At 36.6% G+C, this 14,935-nt stretch overlaps 1 protein-coding gene across 2 annotated transcripts in view; it reads right to left on the minus strand.

Annotated features, from left to right (window-relative positions):
* Positions 1 to 4,813: 4,813 nt before the first annotated feature.
* tcerg1l (transcription elongation regulator 1 like) overlaps positions 4,814 to 14,935 on the minus strand; it is an 81,404-nt gene continuing 71,282 nt past the window's right edge. The window contains exons 7-15 of one of the 2 annotated variants that reach the window (XM_047817020.1): positions 14,686 to 14,768; positions 12,085 to 12,173; positions 9,547 to 9,698; positions 8,467 to 8,551; positions 7,569 to 7,704; positions 7,153 to 7,242; positions 6,932 to 7,050; positions 6,230 to 6,344; positions 5,985 to 6,124 (exon numbers count right to left, since the gene is read on the minus strand). In XM_047817020.1, coding sequence (XP_047672976.1) covers positions 6,239 to 6,344; positions 6,932 to 7,050; positions 7,153 to 7,242; positions 7,569 to 7,704; positions 8,467 to 8,551; positions 9,547 to 9,698; positions 12,085 to 12,173; positions 14,686 to 14,768 — 860 coding nt within the window. In that variant the 3' untranslated portion in view covers positions 5,985 to 6,124; positions 6,230 to 6,238. Of the gene's footprint in view, positions 6,125 to 6,229; positions 6,345 to 6,931; positions 7,051 to 7,152; positions 7,243 to 7,568; positions 7,705 to 8,466; positions 8,552 to 9,546; positions 9,699 to 12,084; positions 12,174 to 14,685; positions 14,769 to 14,935 lie in introns of both variants that reach the window. The other variant, XM_047817019.1, reaches the window with a different exon arrangement.

The raw sequence follows: 14,935 nt of genomic DNA on the forward strand, positions 1-14,935 counted from the left end.
GGCTTGAATAGCTTGCGATTTCAATAATGGATCAGTGAAGATGGATGCATGAAATGAAACCAAAGGGTCTGGATTCCTACTGAGGAGCCATAATGGACTTCAGCACACACAGCCTGAAGCTTCTGCATTTACTTATGGCTATACTTTACAGAGGTGGCAATGATGAAGAAGACCTGTTGACTTTCCTATGTTTCAAATGGCTTCTATCAATCAGTTGACTGCTTTATCTTGCTTCATGATCTTTGTCCTGCTTTTAAAGCAGCAATGAGACTACATACAAATTCATTTCTGTATAATGCTATGCATCTCATCTATAGAGACATCTCCAAATATGAAACTGCTAAGAAACAGTAATATTAGAGTATTGCAGTAATACTGGGGTGTGTTCACTCCATTATTACTGCACGCAATATTGTTGAACATACAGTATTTACGCTGGCCGGCACTGTTTCTGTTTATTGTCATTTGTGTATTGTCTTTTTGTGTACAATAAGTCCTTAGCCACTTAGTTTTTGTTTAATGTAGCACCATGGTCCTGGAGAAACGTTGTCTCATTTCACTATGTACTGCAACAGCTATATTGTATATGGTTGAAATGACAATAAAAGCTTCTTGACTTGACTCTTGACTTGCTAAATTATGCTGTGTTTATGTTTGTAAATAATCCTCAAATGCCTAAGCTGATGAACTGCTTGCTCAAAATTGTACTATGCTAATGTTAAGCCGCACTTTTGTCTTTCAGGTACAATATAACATAATATAGAGCTATGCTTGTACACAAACCATATATAGATAAGGGAAATGAGGTAAATGAGGTCCACACTGCTCAATGTGCAGTACAGATGAGTATATTTAGTCATGTCAAATGGTCTTTACAGCATTTTTTATATGGCCGTCCATTATGATAAGCCTAAACTAAAATTTGAATTTTCAAGGGAATTTCAAATTATATACTGTCAAATATATAATAATATATATTATATTGTCAAATTATATACTGTATACAGTAAGTGCATTTTAAACATCTAACACACCTAAAAATATCTTTGCTCATTTTTGGTGCTCATTCGGAAGGTACCTGTTTTCTGGAGGTAACTGACTGAATAATTAGAAAAATTATATTTTGACTGTCTGATGCAAATTAAGGTGTTTAAATATTTAATTAAGAAAAAAAATCTTATTCAACATATTTTAATGTTTATAAGATTCCAAGTAAGACAAATATGTACCACTTGTAAATTTTGGAAGTCTTTCTGGGACATGGATATCTGTAATGTCCTTTTATTATTTCCTTTAGTTAAACCTTTTCAGTGAAGGTTGGAGATGGATGTGTTTAAAAAGTTTCACATGGCTGTAAACAAAATGCAGAGAAAGAAAACAGTTCTTCTTTCTCACCGGTGTGCATGTGACAACTAGTGAAACTGTGAATGAAGTTTTATCATGAATGCAGGTAGAACCTGTGAGTCTCATGAGATTTTTATCTCCAATTAGCATCATGCTAAGTGCAACTTTTCACAGTTAAAGGTGGAATTAGTTTATTCCAATGTGCGAATGGATTTACTAATTATTCTGTCAAAGTAATGACAAACATTAATGTACAACACCACAATGAAATTCTTTGTCGATATATATATATATATATCAGTTTACATTCTTTAAAAATAAATACATTTTTAAAAATTATATTTACGGCATTTGGAAAATATTCTTATCCATCTTTATCGATGAATACATTAACACTGGTTCAATAGGATACAGACTTAGTATAGCATCAACCAAAGCTGGTTTTGTTTTTTTTATTTTCTATATATATACTTCCTGAAACACTATTTTAAGTGTTTCAGAAAGAGGTACAGTAGATCTTCACCTGTCCTTTGAAGATAGCCAGTGACTCAGCTGTTCAGAAATGTAAGGGAAGTTCAGGCCAACACCGCTGTGCCAGAACAGAAGTAATCTTGCTAACCTCTTAGCCTGAAAGATGGCGGGACCATTTCCGCAGTGCTAGTAGCTCAGAGGGAGAGAGTTGCAGTGCAAGGAGTGACAAGAGCTTTGAGGTAAAAGGGAGCTCGTCCATTTTTGGCTTTTTAGACAGGCATTTTAGTGTTTTGAATCTGATTCGTGCAGCTTCCAGAAACCAGTGGAGGGAGCACAGCAGTGGGGTGCTTTGTAAGAACTTAGGCAGGTTAAGAGCAAGTCATGCAGCTGCATTTTGGATTATTTGCAGAGGATGTATTGCGTTCATAGGTAGATCTGCCAGCAGTGAATTGCAGTAGTCCAATCAATCAATCAATCAATCAGTTGAATACTGAAGAGATGTTGTGGAGCATTCTTGTGCAGAAACTTCAAGCTTTTCATTGTAGAAGGAATTCTTGGCAGATGTCGCACCTGATGAGAACTGGGCCAGGAGAGTAAAGTGAGAGGCAAGATCTGTGTCGAGTTGTAATTTCTTCCAATTTCTCTCTGCTGATCTTAGTTCTCTTCTATCGCTGCGTAACACATCTGATAGCCTATGAGCAGAACAAGTAGTCATATTGGGTTTAGTGGACAGAGGACAGGTTGAGGAAAAACAGGAGAAAGTGTCTGTGAGTCCAAGGGTAGTGAGGAGAAGGAGTCAGAATCAAAAAGAGTGCCAGAAGATACAGAGTAAGGGGAGATATAGTGGAGGTAAGGGCAGATAAGAGAGACATGCTGCTACTCACATACAAGGGCTCTTAATGGTTTAGATCCCATGTATCTAACTAGTCTTCTAACACGTTACAATCCTTCATGCTTTCTGAGATCACAAAACTCAGGACTTCTGGTAGTTCCAAGAATATCAAAGTCTACTAAAGGTGGTAGATCGTTTTCATATTTAGCTCCCAAACTTTGGAATTGTCTTCCTGATAGTGTTCGGGGCTCATACACACTTTCCCTGTTTAAATGTAGATTAAAAACTCATCTCTTTAGTCTGGCGTACACATAATACATCCCATAATACTGTGCAATATTATATCAGACTTGCAAATATTAACAGCAGATATGTTAATCCCTCTCCACTGCTTCTCTCTTTCTACCCATCCCGAGGCATCCAGAAACTGTACCAGCTCCGATCGTCTTTCGTACGATGAAGTTTTTGGACCTCCACTGAGATGAGGCTGACTCAGCGAATCCTGAGGCATCTAGAGAGCTATCAGCTACAGTTAGACTCTGCTATACAAAAAAGATGTGAACTCCATGTGATCCTTCGCATCTATACAACTTCTGTTTGACTGTATTTTTATAATCACACCCTCCAGTGTCACCCATATGAGGATGAGGTTCCCCATTGAGTCTGGTTCCTCTCAAGGTTTCTTCCTTACCATCTAAGGGAGTTTTTCCTTGCCACTGCTGCCTGAGTCACCTCAGATTTGCTCATTGGGGATAAATATATACACATTGTGAACTAAATATATATTAACCTTTTGTTCTATGTTTATGTTCTGTAAAGCTGCTTTGAGACAATTGTAAAAAGCGCTATACAAATAAACTTGAATTGAATTGAATTGAACATGTTGAAAGCTGGTTTTAGGTCTGATAGACAATTTAGACAAACCTGAATGCAGCACCTCAGAAGTGTTAGTAAAGTAGTTACTGTATCTTAGATGTAATGTCCTTCCACAGCATCTGTTTGCAAGCTCACACATAGCCAAATTAAAGGAAAGGAAATGAAACACAAACATTATAAACTGTATTTTATTATAAAATATATTTTTTTTTATAAATGTTCAGAATCAGGAAATTTATTTCAAAATCTGGAACTTGTTAAAAATTTTTATTCTGATTTTACTGTACAGTATATTCTATTTGTCTCTGCTGTAATTTCTTGTAATCCAACATTTTCCACAGGTCTCCTATAGTTTACATTAAAAAAAAAATGAAAGCTCCAGTGTCTCTGTACTTGACTAATCTTAGGGCAAAGTGCTTATGCCTTTAATCCTGGAGACTAACTCAGCACATGGTGACTGCTCGGTACTCGTTACTCCTGTGGCAACTGTTCATGTGATGTGTAGCAATGTGATTTTTTTTTTTTCAATTTGCAAGTGATCACCATGGAACCGATTTTGTCAAGCATGGTGTGAGAACTCAAAAACAGAGATCAGATTTATCTTCTCTCATGTGCAGTACATCCCTGATCCTAGTTAATCATCCATCTGTGTTGGAGAGTGAAAGCAAAGGTAGGAAATTATTTGGCATGTCACACAAACTGATCTTAGGAAATGAAAAGAAAAAAAAAAATCCTATCAGGGCATAGTATAAATTTTTTTTTGCGCTGAAGTTCCAGTGCTTGCTTGTGCAAAATCGTATTTTTCTGCATCACCCTGAACATGGTTTCCTCCATATTTTATATTATTTCTGTTATTTCTGTTATAATACTTAATACTTGCTCAGTCATGAAGTCACATGATAGAGAGCTGTCAAATAATTTTTTATAAGAAAATGGGATTTGGGGTTCAGCTGGGATCTCGCCGAGTAAAAGCGTAAACAATGTGTGAGTTTCTTCTGTGTGCTCATTCAAACAACACAACACAGTTGATCACAAGCAGTAATTGTTGTTCAGTGGGAAACGGTCAGTGATTCTGAGATAAAGGCTGTGTAATATGAACCTGGCCTAACAGATACTACTGCTAACACAAGAACAGTAATAATAATACAACAACAACAACAACAACAACAACAACAACAATAATAATAATAATAATAATAATAATAGCTAGCATACATTCTGAATGTAAAACATGTTCCCATGTCTGTGTTTGCTATAGAAATTATGAACTATATTGCTTCATAAGAATATTTACAAAACAAACACTTGCTCAATATAAAGTCTCATTATGATAACGTTTGCTTTAGACAGACAATCAGCTATGCCAGACTGATGATACACATATCTTAATAATAATAGAGTAATTTTGCTAACTACTTACTCTGTTGTCATGTAACAGTGTTCAACATTGCATTTAAACTACTTCTGGGTTATGAATACGTTGAAACACAAGTAGAAAAAATCTGTGTGTGTGTGTGTGTATGTGTGTGTGTGTGTGTGTGTGTGTGTGTGTGTGTGTGTGTCTGTGTCCTTAGTGATAAAAACACAGTTGCAAAATCTAAAATTCTTTCCAAATCCCGAACTTTATTATATTAGTCTTCCTTACAGCCTAATAATGATTACGGATTTAGGAACCTCGTGTTGGTGTTGGAATTAAAAATAATAATAATAATAATAAAAAAACTAGCTTCTGCTGAGAGAACATACAGTATAGCCTCCTTGATAAATAAATGATGTGCATTATTATGTTAACATATTATGTAGTGTAATCCTGTGATTTAATTTAAAGAGGTGTCAATTATATCATTTCAGACTTCCAACAGTAATCACAATTTTATTCACAAGGAACACTTTAGACAACGTGAAAAAATCCACCAAAACTTGACAACTTGGAGACTCTCACAGATGCTGTGGAGAATCAGACGTTCTGCGGTGACGTTCCACATACTTTACATTACGTTTCCACAAAACTTCATTACAGCGCGCGTTGGTCAACATTTTACATTTATAGTCCTTAAAAAAAATCATGTAATACCTGTATGCTCAGGTCAATGGCTTCCAACAGAACAATTTGCCTATTTATTGAATTCCACTTGTTTTTTTTAGTTATTTAGTTATTTTGCTATTATGACATCTTGCAACATTGAATTTTAATAGCTTCAATATGAAACAGATCAGTCTCAGAGTTGAACTACCTCTAAAGTCAAACCCGTCTGGTTCTGGTGCTTTGCTGTTTGTGCATTTGTTGTTCTGACAATCCAGAGATCAAATAAAAACGCTTCAATGGGTTTCATTTACTTAGTCAGATCCGGTGGCATATTGTGTCATTGTGCAGTTTGACTTGATTCCTGTCAAGAAGGCATTCTGTAAAAACAAAATAGTTTATTTCAAATCCTATTGAGGCTTCATCTCATCTTTCTCAGCCTCATTCGGTTTTCCTTATCACGCTTCTTGAGGCTGCTAACAAACTGGGAGAAAAGCAGCTCCTGGTCCTTCTGCTTGGGGATACGTTTGAAGCGCGGGTCTCGGCCGAACTTCTCCGAGAACTCTTTGAAAGTTGACCTATATGGAAATAGAAGGAATAAATCAGCAAGGCTGTCACAGGCTGCTGGAGCCATCCAATTTTCCATTTCAGTGCAGTGATGATATACTGTTGCTCATTCGTACATGTGCTGCTCATCTCCCTGTGCTGCCTTTGTGATTTAATACAGGTTTGGTTATTGTTGATCTGGTGGCTGGATATGAACTTGAGTTGAGTTCTGATCTAGTTTCATTCTGGGGACTAAAAGAAATGGATACAAGGGAATCATCAACATCCAGACATGTTTAGCAATCCTTTCACGTTAGCTTACTGTGTCAAACTTTGGCTTTGAGTTCAGTGCTGACTCAAAACTTACAGTTCATAATGGTGTGGATAAGGACTTAAAAGGTTCAGCGCCTTAGCTGAAATGTAAGATAATTCTTCTCTCATTATTTCAGTATCGGCACATTTTAAATCACATTTTCCTCATTAAAAAAAACACAGTTAATATTAATACTCGAATAAAGTTTCCGCCAGTTACTTATCAATTCTGTAAAAGGGAAATGTGTCATGGGTAGGAATCAGAAAGCATATTGTGAACGTAGGAATAAGTAAACCTTCAAACAGACTCGATTTTGAATTCACTCCTCGTGAGAACTAGCAGAAGAAAACAAGATCAAACATCCCAAGTCAAAGCTTAGACCTGTGCCACAGATCACATCTATTATTAACACAATAGATGAATATATAAATTTCAGGTCAAGATTTTGGGACAATGTCTTTCCTCTCTGGTACACTTTGTGCTAATATAACAACTGAGATAATAAGAATATCGAACAGGAACATACTTGGATGTAATTTTGGATTCTTCCAGTAATTTCCTGAACTCCTCTTTTGCCTGCTGTAGTTTGTTCTTTCTCTCTTTATACTCTTCTTTTATCCTTGCTTTGGCAAACTGATCAAATATCTGCAATGGAATAGAGACACAGGATTTGGATCCCAGATTGGGAATTAAAGTGACACATAGGTTTGTAATTTCAAAAAGTGAAAATCTTTAACCTAGTCCTACCTGCTTCCTCTCCTCTGGTCCCAGAAGCAGGTAACGTGGGTCAAACACAATCTTGTGTAATTCTTTCTCCCATGTTGAGAATGCAGACACCTGATATTCAGATGAAAATTTGAATGTGTGTGCAATCATTACTAAAGGCATTAATATCAAATATAAATTCTTGCGTCTATTTCAGCTAATAATCAGTCTATCGTGTAGCAAAGAGAACTGAAATATCTTGAAAATAATATTTGATCTAGAGGTTTAATCCAGAGACTGTGATCTTCATTTTAACTCAGAAATTAACACTCAAACTTACGCTGAATTTTAACAAGGCCCTGGAGCCATATTGAATGAAATTCACCTCTGCTGGAGTTCGTATAACTTTATACTGTGGCTTAATAAAGGTTTTTTTTAAGTGCTTTTAGTGCTCTCACCCCTCTCTCTAGGAGCATCTCTCTGAAGTGCGTGATCCGCAGTTCGAGTGGTAGGATCATCTGATTGGACGCTGTGCACCTCTCTGTATTCTGCTCCTCACTGGCAGACACAGAATTGCTAGATGGCTCTTCCATTCTTAATTGGAAGACATAATGAAAAAGACATCTGTTCAACCTGTCGAATATATCATGGGTGCTTTCCTCTATTTGTTCCTTACAGTCTGCAGTGCACAGTCTGCTATTCAAATGAATTACAATTGCATCAATGTCAATAACACTCTGTAAAAATCCAATCTCACATGTTACTATGCAAGACTAGAATGGCAGTTCAGAATCAAAATTCCTTCTCACGTCAGTAGAATTGTAATAGAGTTCACATGGAAGTGGATATATTATGACAGTCAGTATCTGTCATTTATCTATTTAACTTGATCAGGCTTTGACGTTCACTTTGTGAGGAAAGCACAATTAGCTATCAGAGCTTTTCACATATACAGTATTAGGCAGGCTGACTGTTTTTACCAGTGTGTGCTTTTTAAACTGACTTCTTACACATGATCTTTGCAGAAACAAAGCTTGTGCAAGATTAGCAAATAAAACATTTCCAGATGCCCAATTTATTTCCTTCCTTCCTTCCTTCCTTCCTTCCTTCCTTCCTTCCTTCCTTCCTTCCTTCCTTCCTTTCTTCCTTCCTCCCTCCCTCCCTCCCTCCCTCCCTCCCTTCCTTCCTTCCTTCCTTCCTTCCTCCCTCCCTTCCTCCCTCCCTCCCTCCCTCGCTTGCTTGCTTGCCAGATATCAGTTGCTCCAACATGAATCAATTGGTTCATTAAAGCAGTTCACGCATTACATGCAGTGCCTAATGTGTGAGGTTTTTTTTTTTTCTCAATGAGAGACATACTTGTTGCGTTTGGATTTCAAAATATGGTCTCCTTCCTCATCACCCTCATCCTCATCATCGGCTGAGGGGGAGTTTGAGCTGTCCTCTGCAGGTAACAAAAAATAAAATCATCATCATAATAATAATAATAATAATAATAATAATAATAATAATAATAATAATAATAAATGAATAAATCATGCTAAAGCTTTATGCAAGTGGCATTGTACTGTTAGTAAAATACTGAACAGTTGATTCTGTAATACTAGTGGAAAGCTAAAGAATATTCTTTTAAAGGCCACTAAAATATTCAAATGCATTATGAACAGACTGTTTATCGCTTCTTTAAGGCAAGTAATTTTAAGAACTTTTACTAAGAAGCATATAAAAATAAAAAACAATGTGTAAAATACCTTAAAAAGGGCAAAAAGCAAATAACATTGTTTCTCTACTCATTTATTTTGTAGTTCCCAACACACATATTCTGTCTATTGCTATGATCTTATTTAATATCTGACCATCAATGGTGAGCTTGTCAGCAGGCTAAATTAAAATGAGGCAAAACATTTCACTTTTTCATAATACAAATCAATATAATAAAATCTATCTGTTTTGTCTGAATTGAAAGTGTCAACATCAATAACTAATCACCCAGAGACTGCAATAAGACTTAATCAATAAAAGTATACAAGCTTCAGGGAAATGTAGTCAGCCATGTAATAACTTCCAGACAAGATCTGAACTAATTCAATATGTGCAGAGGCAGAAACATGAGATTAGCTCTTATTAGCTAATCCATGTGAACAGCAATCAATTGTGGATTTTTTCTGGGGCATTATCCTTCTCAACAGCATTATGATTACACAGGGATTGTGAGTGAGATGAGTTTGTCGAACTGATACATGAAATGGATGGTTTGGGGTTTAACGTTTGCACCCTACCGATCAATTCCTTGGTAAATAGTCACATGTTTACCAGCCTAATCTATTGATAATCTGTCCTTCAATAAAATGTTGGCTAACTGCCATGGTAGCAGGCTCAGAAACTGGCAAAAACAAAAACATAGTAATGTTGGACACCATACTAAATACATAACCGTACCCGACATGTCCTTCTTGCGTTTATGTGGAGGATCTTCAATGATTTTGTTGAGGTCCCCCCTGTCTTTTAGATCCACTGGTTTTTCCCATACAGACAGCTGCATGGTGGGGTTGAAGAAGAAGACTCTATCATCTCCTGTCCACACCACACACCTGGAAACACAAAGAGAGTTGAGGTGACACACACACACACACACACACACACACACACACACACACACACACACACACACACACACACACACACACACATACACACACACAAACAAAAAAGCTAAAGAGACTCATAATTACACACAAAGAAGCTGGAACTACAGTCAGAGCTTTTGTAATAATAATAATTAAAAAAAAATCATCACCTATTGACCAATCAGAATCGAGCAGAATCAAGCACTTGATCAATCCAAAGAACACTTGAAAACATTTCACTTTGTCACGAGGGAATTTATTAGATGATATGCATACAGTTAGTGTTGGCGGTATGGTTCTGTTCTGGGAATCCACCGTGCGCATGCATGGACAGAGCGGGGAGAGCAGCGACTAGAAAATAGTATAGACCCCTCTTATAACAGAACCACTAAGCATGCGTAGTATTGATATGATCGCTTACGTGTATTTGGAAAGTTATAAATGAATGGATAGATAGATAATTAAATAATTAGAGAGAGCGGGAGGGAGATTGAAAAATATGTCAAGATTTATGGGGTTAACACGGGTTCCGGCATGGTGGAGTCAGGGTTGGAGTAGGGAGTTTAGATCGCGGCAGCAGCGAAGCGCTACAACGGCTCTATGAATGGGAATTTAAATGGTCGGGAAATATTGATGTCGTATACGGATTGGTGCACGTCGTGGACAACCGATTAACGGCTTGACAACGTGGACAGCTGATGCACGCTTGACAACGTGGCCTGCCAGAACTAACGCGATGCTTGATTTAGCCTCATCTCAACAGCATAATAGAGACAATATATAAAGTGAAAATTCAGTTTAAAAAATTAGACCAATTCCTTAGAAAATTGCCTTTCACCTCTTGCTGTACACAAAATATCTACAGCACGACTCGATTCAGACACTTCCTGACCCGGACACATGTTGCAGTGCCGAGGAGTGTTGAAAGAAATTTATTGTGACTTCATACTGAGCATGACAAACACATTCTGACATTTTATTTTGACTCACATCACCAGATCTAAGCAGCCTGCTGAACACAGTCATGCAAGCTTTCAGTAAATACTATAAATCCTACCTTTCAATAAAGTCAGCATGCTCTATTTGTGGCATTATTTCTATTACAAAACAGATGGTAGATATCTGACACTTTGTTTGTCTTGACTACATTAATAAGTTCACCAATAAAACTTCAGTCAATTTACAACCAAGTATTAAGCAGACTCAGGACCCAAATAAACTCTATACTTTAAATCACCTTAAGGCTTTGTGCTATATGACCATTTCAGGAGGTAAATAAACACACTGCAGCTTTGGCAAGAGTCTTTCTGAGCCACAGTCTTCCACAATATGTATCAGCTAAAGTCTGTCAGGTGATTTCAGCCTCATGAGTCAACAAAAACTGACACAGACAAACAATTGTGCCTGCTTTAAACTGAGTTTGTGCTGAGGAGGAAAGCGGCTTGGGCTAGGGGATGTTGAGCCAGAGGGAAATAATGGGGTTGCACTACGTCAGTTTTGTTCTGATTCAATTCTGAGATAGGGAGATATTAAATGAGTTAAAATCTGCTGACGGTGCAGAAGAGATGGGGAGGATATTAGCTTGGACACATAACAGGGATCAAGTGTGATGCAGGAATGATGATGTAAATTTCCTGAATTGTAAAAGTTTAGGTGCTGGTTTAAGGATCGCATGTGTAAACTTTTGTGCAAATTTTTTTTAAACATTTGCAAAAAAATGCCCCAGCTGATTTACTAACATTGTTTTTTTTTTAATTGTGTCTAAATGTGTAAAACAGCATGTCTTGCATTTAGCATCCTTCGGTAATGATTTGAGTATTTCTATTTAAAAGAGGAAAAGTGCACAGTGTCAAGACAAGTAGGAAGATAATAGCACTTGCAGTGTAACAGTGTAGCATGTACTGTAAGAGATGCTGAAAAGAGAATGGATGTTTGGAGGATGTGTGCGGAGGAAAGCCAGGTCTTAAATCTGAACATTTCTAACATAATAAGACATAATTAAATCAATTACATAAGGTTTATAAAATAACAAAAAAAATCTAATCTTTATAATGAATAAACATCCCCCTTATATATTTTCCAATAGAATATAAACACATCTTTCTTTTTTTTCGTGATTCGGTCATTTGTTATGATTATACTGTGCTTAATACACTATTACATGTAGGTGAGGCAACAAACCACATCTTAATAACAAACCACATCTCAAAATTGTTACTTAACACACGACACGTTCACAAACGGCACAAACATTTTATAGCATTCACACACATTAAGAGAATTTAATAGAAGTTAATGAAAAAGAGTCCTAATATCAATAACATACGAATGTGAAATAATGAGCACTTACCATGGTGATCCCGGCACTGGGGTGGATGCAACTGGCCGTTTGTCTTTAGAAGAGTTGTCAATATCCAGGCTAATCTGAAACTGCTCATCCTAAAGACACACACACACACACACACACACACACACACACACACACACACACACACACACACACACACACACACACACACACACACACTTCCGAATTACTGTTTTACAGATTAATTTCTGACCTATAAAGAATTAAATATATTTTTATTTAAAGCGATGTTTGGCTTTTAAATTGTTTTAAAATTCATTTTTAAAAACAAATAAATAAATAAATTCATAAAAGTGACCTTTAATTCACTAGTTCCATCCTCTTTAACCGCGATAAACCCGTAAGTCCTCCACCAGTCGCCTCACCATCTCAAAAAGGTCTTATCCCCAATTAATGTTTATTCGCTGTGCACTCATTCTCCACTGATTATACAGACGTGATGTTTAATTAACTTTCCTTGCACAAGGGTTAGGAGGCTAATCCCAAAATGTAGAGTAGATATTACTGTGCGATAAACGATTTAGACATGTTCAGCTCTCGATAACGGGCAGACAGCAGTCAATTACTAAAACCCTGGCTGACCAAATGACACGGATTACCAATTCTCCACACTGAGGGCTGCTGGATAGCACAATGTCTGGCTAAATTAATTGGTGTTATGAGGAAATCTGGCTAATTACAATGTCTGGAAAGGCCAATAAGTGAAACTGTGTACAACGTTAAAAAGACAAGGACCTTTATACAGACTGCAACTAGCTATTTAACTCTACATGAGTTTATAAATAAACTGTTAGATTTAAATGAATTTAGTGGCAGTGGAGGTTTAAAATATATCCCAGGTAAAGTATTGTTCTTAACAGTATATTTCCAGGCTTATGTATATTTCAAATGTGTAAATGTAAAATAAAATACAACTGACTACATTTCCATTTCCATTTCCATCCAAGAGGTGTTGACTTTTCCTAAAATAATTGCTAAAATAAAGGGCAATTTTAGATGTCAAAATAAAGTGAATCTTTACCATTATAACTCTTGACTATGAAGTTACATATCTTATTATGCACTATGTATTGTGTTTCCTTGTCATTTTATCGTACACGGAAACACTGCCTTTTTTATTATTTACAGTATTACAGTACACATTTACAGACCAATCATAGAAAATAATTAAACATTATTTTGGAAGTTAAAGACCAAGAAAATTAAACTTTCTTGCAAGTCTGACAAGAAAGAATAAAAGCATAATGTATGAAAAAAAGATAGATAGATAGATAGATAGATAGATAGATAGATAGATAGATAGATAGATAGATAGATAGATAGATAGATAGATAGATAGACATACAATTTTAACAGCTAAAATATTTATAAGTAATACATATAATTTAAAACGTCCTGTTCAGATCTGAGTGTTAAGGTGCATTGTGTACATTGTGTAGTATAGGTCAGAACATCAAGGGATGTCAGCATTGACTAGAATGTGTTGTATACTATGCTAATGATACCTGACATTAAGTAATATATTTAATATATATAAATACTGTAGTTTTCTTGTACAAAACTCTGTTCTCATCTACTGAGGATGTTTTCAACCTGCCTAAGTTCTCGCATACCACCCCGCTGCTGCGATCCCTCTACTGGCTTCTGGTAGCTGCACGCATCAGATTTAAAACACTGATGCCTGCCTACAACGCTAAAAATGGACCAGCTCTCTCTTACCTCAAAGCCCTTATCACTCCTCGCACTGCACCCCGCAACCTCTGATCTACCAGCACTGCTCGACTGGTTCCACCATCTCTCAGGGTAAGAAGTAAGTGTACTACAAGACTCTTTTAGAGGTAGTGGAATGAACGTCCCCTAGGGGTCCGGACAGCTGAGTCACTGGCTATCTTCAAACAGCGGTTGAAGACCTACTTATTCAGGAAACACTTCAAGTAGCACTTCCTTCCCTGTCTGTTGGATACATGTTTATAAAAACAAAACAAAAAAACCTTTGAACAATGTTTTAGACTCATGGTATCTTAAGCATGTAACCTAACGAACCAGAGTTAATGTATCCAATGATGAAGACTTAACACTTCTGTACGTCGCGCTGGATAAGGAGGCGTCTGCCAAATGCTGTAAATGTAAATGTGTAAGGTTCCCAGGAGGAAGAGATGTCACTATTTTTATTTTTCTAATGTATACTTTGTAAATGTTTTTTTTTACCTGTATACTTGTATAGAAGAAAGAATTAGAAAAGCTCTCTATTAATGAGGCATGCACTCATGAATCCAGCAGCATGAGGCTCTTGCATTTACCACCGAAGCTTTGCAATACACATGACCACAACACAAGGAGAGTTTTCTGTCTTTTCTCTACATACTGTATATGAAAAAAATGAAGCCATCTTGATTTGGACACTAAATGTAAGCATCTTTATTATATTGGTTTTATTATTAAGCAGTTTTAATTCATGCCAAAACCCAGATATGGAAATTATATGAACTGCACAGTTGTGCCAATTTAGAGACTACTAGAGGTTACACCGAAATAATGATCAGAAAGAGCTAATGATCGAGAAAATGAATGATGTTCACAAACCTCGACTTTGTCCTCCGGTGTTGAATCAGAGTGAAGCACCAATGCTCCTGTGCACGATGGCTTTCTCATTTCCAGTTTCTTTTCTAAGAAGAAGTAAGAAAATGTCAAGCCTTCACCACTTCATCTTGTTTATCTTTTTTTTTCTCTTTAAATTCTCATCAGTCTTAGGCATTTACTGTACAATCGGCATGTTATGGGAACTTGCATGCTAAACCACACTTCAGTCCACAAGAATGACAATGTAATTTAA

The sequence above is a fragment of the Tachysurus fulvidraco genome, chromosome 8 (genome assembly GCF_022655615.1).
Source record: "Tachysurus fulvidraco isolate hzauxx_2018 chromosome 8, HZAU_PFXX_2.0, whole genome shotgun sequence".
NCBI classification, from domain to species: Eukaryota; Metazoa; Chordata; class Actinopteri; order Siluriformes; family Bagridae; genus Tachysurus; species Tachysurus fulvidraco.